Source organism: Phaethon lepturus, unplaced genomic scaffold, assembly GCF_000687285.1.
Source record: "Phaethon lepturus isolate BGI_N335 unplaced genomic scaffold, ASM68728v1 scaffold33326, whole genome shotgun sequence".
Taxonomy (NCBI): Eukaryota; Metazoa; Chordata; class Aves; order Phaethontiformes; family Phaethontidae; genus Phaethon; species Phaethon lepturus.
Genome location: NW_010548875.1, coordinates 5,353 through 12,913, shown reverse-complemented (window position 1 = coordinate 12,913; position 7,561 = coordinate 5,353). Strand labels below are relative to the sequence as shown.

General features: G+C 37.5%; 1 protein-coding gene across 1 annotated transcript in view; it reads right to left on the bottom strand.

Annotated features, from left to right (window-relative positions):
- The window catches only part of ACTR2 (ARP2 actin-related protein 2 homolog (yeast)), a gene marked incomplete at its 5' end in the record, with an annotated part of 17,438 nt that extends 10,409 nt beyond the window's left edge, over positions 1-7,029 (bottom strand). The window contains 2 exons of the mRNA XM_010290112.1: positions 1,173-1,388; positions 6,919-7,029. Coding sequence (XP_010288414.1) covers positions 1,173-1,388; positions 6,919-7,029 — 327 coding nt within the window. The remainder of the gene's footprint in view (positions 1-1,172; positions 1,389-6,918) is intronic.
- Positions 7,030-7,561: the final 532 nt, after the last annotated feature.

Sequence of the window (7,561 nt, the reverse complement as noted above, 5' to 3'; positions counted from 1 at the left end):
TTCCTGCTACATGGAGGCCACCCGGAATAATCTGCTACGTCTATCACATCACAGCTGACTGATGTACAATAGACAGCATTACTTACGTTGCATTACATAATACTTAGGTAACAGGTCCCTAATGTCCACAATTGCTAAGAAATTTTGAATTTAGATTACACAGTTTGATTTTTTCACTTAAGTTTTTCCAACTTTGCTACACTTCACTTGCTCCCGAGTCACTGAAAGAAAACATTAGCGCAAATATATTCACTGCTATGTTGCAGAAAGCGCTACTGTAGCTGTGACAACAAAAGGATTTTAAAGGAAGGGTCAGCAGGTAATGAGAAAGGTAAATTCTTATTAGGCCAAGCAACAGATTTGGGAAAAAAAAAGTATACGCAAGCTTTCATATTCAGAATTCTGATAAATTGATAAGGTTTCAGACTTAGAATCCATTTTTCCTGCCCTATCAGCTATTCTAACAACATATTTTTAAATTACATTTTTGTAACACTGAATACTTACATTAATCAAAAATGCCTATGACGTTTGAGAAAAAAATCAAAACAGGAAACTAAACTTTTTGTTCTCATCAAACATTACTGCTCTTCAAAAATCAAGTCTTTGCCATATGGTAATAGAGCTAAACAATATACATCTGACAACCTACATTAACACAAGGTTCAGATGGAGCTTAGGTCACCTAGGGCCTGAGATCAAGGATCCAAGAACCAGGCTTTCCTTCTTAGAAGACTTTCATTGATAATCCCTAGCATTAATCAAAGATTAGTGAATTGGTTGTCATCACACCCTTGTCTCAACTACCTCCAACAACATCTGGTAAGCACCATCTTGCGCAAACCTCAGCCTCCTCTGAATCATTACGGGCTTACAGAAGTCCAAGTCACTTAAAGTAATTAACATTCATCCCATAGCTAGTAATCAATATATCCAATATATCTTGGATATACGAAGACAAACATATATTTCCAATTCTGTGTTTTAATTGTGATATGGCTTGAGACAAGAAGCCTGCTTGCACCTTTTGAATGAGATCAGCTCATTGAGGACGAGTTTTGGTTAGAAAACAGAACTGCTTTGCCTCAGAGTTACGAGGTGTTGCAAGAAGTTAAAATCTCTTAGTGATGCTTCAGTGACAGTATATATCAGTTTCTAGTAGACAGACATACCTCCACGATCTTCTCCCTGTTTTTAGTTGGATTCATGGGAGGTTCTGTGAGTAGTATTTTACAATTTTTTGTGTCAATATTAAGTTTTTCTGGTCCAAACGTGTAATCCCAGAGGTGCTTCATATCATCCCAGTTCCGAACTATGCCATTCTCCATTGGATAATTCACTTCCAGCATTGAGCGCAATTCACTTGCTTCATCACCAACCATGAGATCCTGTAAAGTTTTAATATAGAAACATGTCAGTGCTTGCAAAGTTTTCTAAACACCAAAATCCTCAAGAATGACAGTGAATTGCTCCAGCCTGTGTCCAACTGTGTTCTTAAACAATACCCAAGTTTTAGAATCATTTTCAGCTACTTAGGAGAAAAGTAGAATTGTTTCATGTAGTATTTAAATTTGTCTGTTACCCATCCCAAACCTTTTCCAAAATAAGCTTTATTAATTCCATTTGCCAATTAACCTTAAACAAACTCTGTTAACAGCTAGATACTACAAAGACCTTCATAAGTACAGATGTTTTTCCACCGACACCTCCAAAATTCTTTTATCAAATACTAATTTCTAAGGGCTGAGATGCAAAATAGCACATAAGAGTAGTAGGTGGGATTGGCAGAGTATTTTTCCATGCATGTTGCAAATTTTTGTGCACAATACCAAAAAAGGAATAATGAGTGGTGAATAAGCATACTGAACAGTAGCAAAAGCAAAGAAGAGATTAGAAGTTCCACACTTGACATTAAAAGAAACAATGGTTTACATATTGCCTATGTCAGTAGGGTGTGAAGAGACACATCTAAATATAAAATATACCCTCGTCTGTTCCATGCCAAAAGTCCCAAGCCAAAAACCCCAGTAATGCATTCTTACACAAATACAACCAACTAATGCATAGTTTGTATAGTCATTTCATACTGATTAAGCAACCTGTTTATTAGTTATGCAAACATTGCACATTCAAATTAGTAGCACCGTAGCTTCTCCTTTCCCACGTATTTCCCAGAGGAAGTATGCACAGTAACATCTTATTTTTGCTCCCTATTATATCCCATACTTTTCTAAAGAAACCTTAACTGACTTGCTCATATTTAGCCTATAAGGACATATTTCTAAGTACTAATAGCACTGTTTCCGTACTGGTATTATATTCCTTTCATTGCAAAAAACCCAGCTGCTTCATACAAAAATATGCCACTGCAGTTTGCAGTCATTGTGGCACAGAAAATTTCCAAGTGAGGGCTACTCAACCTACTATTCAATGCTATGGAAAAAAGATGCACAACGAAAAATCCAGCGTCCAGTTTATAACGCCTTTTTTAAGGAGTAACCGAAACAATTACTGTTGACCATGTAAAAAGGAAGTTCATTGAGAACAGTTTAAATCAAACCATTCCTCTTCCAACCCCTCTCCCTGACAAGGCATTTTAATTTGTTCTCCCTTGCGCAGTAGATCACTGTACAGAAGACAGAAGTCAAGACTCTAACATTTTAAATCAAATGTACCCTAGTCAAACCACACTATGAAAACTCCACCATGCAGCCACGTTACTCCTGAGAATTTAAGACGACAGAAACTCCACCAGCTAGAAGAATCAGAAGCCTTTTTTATGCATTGTTCTTTGAGGATCTCTGCTGCCCAACAGGACATAGCCCAGGAAAAGCCGCTATTCAAATGTGCACTGAAAGTTGCACAAAACTTTGACGTCCTTTTAAAACAAAGTTAAAGGGCAGAACAATTGTTCTCAAGAGCACACTAACAAACATGCACACTTGGTAGTGAAGAGGAAGAAGGACAGCACAACTGAATTTGCAGAGAGGAACCCGTATCATGACATTCAATGTTTCCACCACTTTGGTACTCAGTAATAGTAGTCTAGCTGAAATCTGAAAGTTTTTTCACTCTTGGTTTTTAATGTTAAACACAGCAATTTCTACTGTTAATGGTGCTGAGCTTACATTGATCTTTAAGAGTTATTCTTACATTCCCCAAAATTACAGGTTATGTAGCATTTAGAAGAAATACACAAAATACTCTCATTAATTAGTTGCTAGTAAACCAAAGCAATGAACAACGTCCAAAATAGGTATGTATTCAAATGTAAAATGTAGGACAAGACAAAACAATGAATAGCATCAAAAAATAACATAACAGCTACTAGGTCCCATCAAGCAAAAATGGTAAACAAACAGCACAGGGGCACCTCACTTACCATCTTTTTGTTATTCTACTTCAACAGGTCAAGAAAGGTGAAGAAAGAAGGCAGAAGCAAGAAAGTCAGAAAAGGCCTAAATGAAATTCTCAAATTATTTTAAGTACACAGTAGAAATAGGCTGAAAAAGAGATGCATGTACAGCGGGAAGTGATCTGAGTTAGTTTAGTTAGGGCCAAGCTAGCATTCTCAGGATCTCAGATTAAAATGTCTCTTTAAAAGAAGCTATTGATACAAGTCACTAGCATGTCATGTTTATGCATCTTACGTCACAAACAAGATCAGTATATCTGCCTCTTTCTCATAAATAGGATTCTGTGCACAAATATTCTGCAACACCGGAGTTTTACCCTGGGCAAGGCATTTACATGAACTAAACAAGATTCTGCACAATGCATATGACCTTAACCAGCTCTGACAAATGCTAAATTTCAATGTTCTTCTAAATATTCCGCTTTAAATACCCAAGAACTGAAAACTATAACATAATAGCATTCACCTATAAGCAGGCTAAACTGTTCATACATCATGGAATAAATACCCAAAAAGAATCAAATAGGAGATATTTACTTAAATTATGGTATCTACTCTCAGAATGGAAATAAACAATCATGAAGTGCAGTAGCAAGAGCAGTGTCTCAAAGCTTTTTCTCTATAGCAAGCTAGAGAGGTAGCAAGATAGGATAATTAAAGTGACCAGGATGCAATATGAGAAATTTGAAGTGTATGTGTACAAACACTGTCCAAAATTATACTAAAGCCAGTTTCACGATTATTGAGGTTTTTCCTCCTTCGATTAAATTTACTTTGAGTCACCTAAACTGCCAAAAGCCATAGGATAACCATCAGAATCTGCTTATTCCGCAAATTGTGTCACAGAAAAAGGGCGTAGAGTTTCTGGCAGCTGCCTTTGCATAGGCAGTACCAATGAAGCTGGTCAGAACGTGGCCATCTTCTTCACTTCAAATCCAGAGAACAACCTCCTCCAGGCATGTCTTTGGCAGAAACAGAACTGTAGGACATGGACTATGGCTTAGCAGGTCTGATCTGCCCTAAAATCCTAATTTGTTTTAACCAGTCAAAGCTACCCATCAGTCCTGCCTTCCTAAGAAGGTTATTAACCCCTGAACCTGCTACAGATAGTAAAACAGTAAAAGCTAAGAGCATCATCTATGCTTCTGGATTTAGAGTTTTAAGGTTGCAATTTTAAGCAAAATAATCCCAGTAATAAGTGAATTTTTGTGTTTATGTCCTGAACTGAGGACTGAGTAGGAGAAAAAGCTATATCCCTGCTGCTGGCTGAAATGAGAATCCAGAAGGAAAACATGAGCAAAGCAACCTGAAATCAGTAAGTCAATAGATGGATGATAACCACTGTTTTGATCAGCTTCCAGACTCTTTTCACAAAGTTTCTGAATTCCACAGGAAAGACAGCTTTTCTGAAGAGTTTTGAAAAGTTAAACTGATAAGCTTCTTGCCAGCTTCCTTTACTCAGTTTTAAACCTATCCTGTAAGAACTTGCAGTGAATGGCTAGAATTATATTTTGGCATAAAATTCATGTGCTAAAACACATTTTTTTTGGAAATCTGCAAGAATCTCACAAATAAAAGCAGCAGTCACACTTAACAAGTCTTCCTACTGTATTATCTTACTGGGATACCCAAAGTATCTATGGCAGGGATGACTTCTTAATACACTGTTTCCTTAAGAAGGAGTGACAGGCTATATTATAGGCAGATGCTATAAAACTTCTAGGAAGAATCTAGACACAGTTTATACTCTCTAAAATGCACCCATGTGATCCATGCTCAAGCAGAAGACTGGCAATGAGGGCAAAATTATAGTTCACTGGTTCTTTTGCACTGATCTCATAGCAACTACCCACTTCTACCTCCTATCTTTCCAATTCAACGCTGTCATCTGTAATGATACTAAAGGAAGTTATCAGATAATCAGAGGATACCAAAACTGGCAGGACAGGCTGTATCAGATGAGCTGGAAAGAAAACATGACTTCAACAACAAGATTTCATGCAAGAGAATTTTTCTTGGACTTAAGACTTGTAAATCACTGCATAACTTTCACAGAACTTCACCAGGACCTCCTTGAAGAAATTGTCACATTAAGTTAGATACCTGAAGAAACACCTCTCTTGCTAGAGAAAGGAAGATGGGTTCCCTCTCCTTACAAAAACTCCTATCTACTGTGAAAGGGAAAGATCTCCATCCTTTCAACAAAATTGCCCTAGCTGACACAAGGTAAGCAGTATTGCAATATTAAAAAAAAAGAAAGCACATTTTGGAAAGGTCTGATGTCTTTCATCCTCTTGACTTCCTAGTATGACATTTTGCTGATACTACTAAATTTTCACAGGCAGCAGCAGAAATCAGATAACTGAAGTTCAACCACACGATTCTGAAAATAAGGTATGAGACTGGGCAGATTTATTTTTTTTTCCTTTTACTAAGCTGCTGCTCAGAAGCAACAGGGAAAGCAAAATTGAAAGCCTGTACATGTGTGGATCTACTTGACCTTCACTGGCCTAAACGACAGCTTCTACAGTACTGCGTTGCCTCTCACTTCTCCCTCAAGTTCCTGCTTCTGCCTTGGTCTCAAACTGGAGCTTGCACAATTGTCTAGTGAGGCAGTCAAAACTTTACTTGACAAAGAAATCCCTCCTTCAGCTGGATCAGGTCACTTATGTGGATCACCACATGACTGCACAAGCAGTATGGCCAGCACAAGGTGAGAATATGTGGCTAGACGCAAGAAGGGAGGATGCGACCACAGCAGAGCCAAGACATTTACTGAAGCCTGTATTGCAGAAGCAACTACTAATACCTGAAGCACTACTCTGTAATTACAAAATAAAGTAAGAAATTATAGCTCCCCAGACTTCAGAAAAAGATCCTCAAACAGTGGCGTGTGTCCCCGATTCCAAGCTTGGAACAACGTCCCAAGACAAGGTAGCCTGAACACAGCTTCTACATCTCTAGCTGGCGTGGAGTACCTATGCCTAACAGCAGCAAAAAGAAAAGAAAACAGAAACAATAGAAACGATGAAATGCAAATACAATCAAGGTTAAACATCTCATACAAGATCACAGATGATCAACTGTGAGCAGAAAGCAAACAGGATAGAAAGACCTGGAAGCTCCAGCTGCTCTTCAACATTGTCTCAGAATCTTACAGTACAGCTTGGCGACAAACATCAACCACTTCTGCCTTATTTCTGCGTTCTAATCTTGATGTCATTTACATATTGGCATTTGAAGCCCCTTTTTGCCCAGAACCACTTGAGCCCTACCTGCTGCCTCCTCAGTTGTGCTATGTGAAGGCCTCCAGTGTTTTAGATTACCTGCTTAGTAACTTTGTAGTATGTGACAGGCTAAAACCCAATACAGAAATGAATCAACAGATCCTTAAAGAGCATAACAGAGAATAAAGGAAAAAGCATTTCCAAACATTACATAAATCAAAAGCTGTCCTAAATATTTTTATCTGTCAGAAAGGAATAATAATGAAAAAAATTTACCTTGATTTCAATGTTTCCCACTTTAGCAGTTGATCTTATAATGGGTCTTCCAACCAAAGCTGGAAAAATGTGCTCTGGAAAGTTTGAGCCTGCATAGCCACATTTCACAAACTGCAAAGGAATAAATAATTTTATTAGAAAATGCATTACTTTTGTTTACCAATAGAACCCTGGTTTAGGGTAAAAAAAATAAAAGTCCTAATTTAAGATAATGTGTCCCACTGGAAAACAATTGGATTTATACTTTCAAATCAATTTCACATATTTCAGATGATGCATAGGTCTGTAAAACTGAATTAAAGCATTTTCAAGAATGTTTTCTGAATCAGACTGTCAGATTTTTGACAAAGAGTATTAAAACGACTTAGTCGGTTGAGAGGTATAAAAGAGTCCAGTGTTTGCATTTGGATTTCCTGCCACTCTAAAAAAAGTTCTCTAGCAACGTGAAACCCATCATTTTGTAATGGATCGCCTTCTAATGAGAACCCAATGAGACGAAATTAAATCATCTCTCCAATTAAAGCACAAAGTAGCATAACAAATTATACATCAGAAAAACCCCAAAACCTTGTGAACTCAGGTGTTATGCTGTTATAAGGAGCATTTAACAGTGAACTAGCAGAGATACTCTGTACAATTCAGA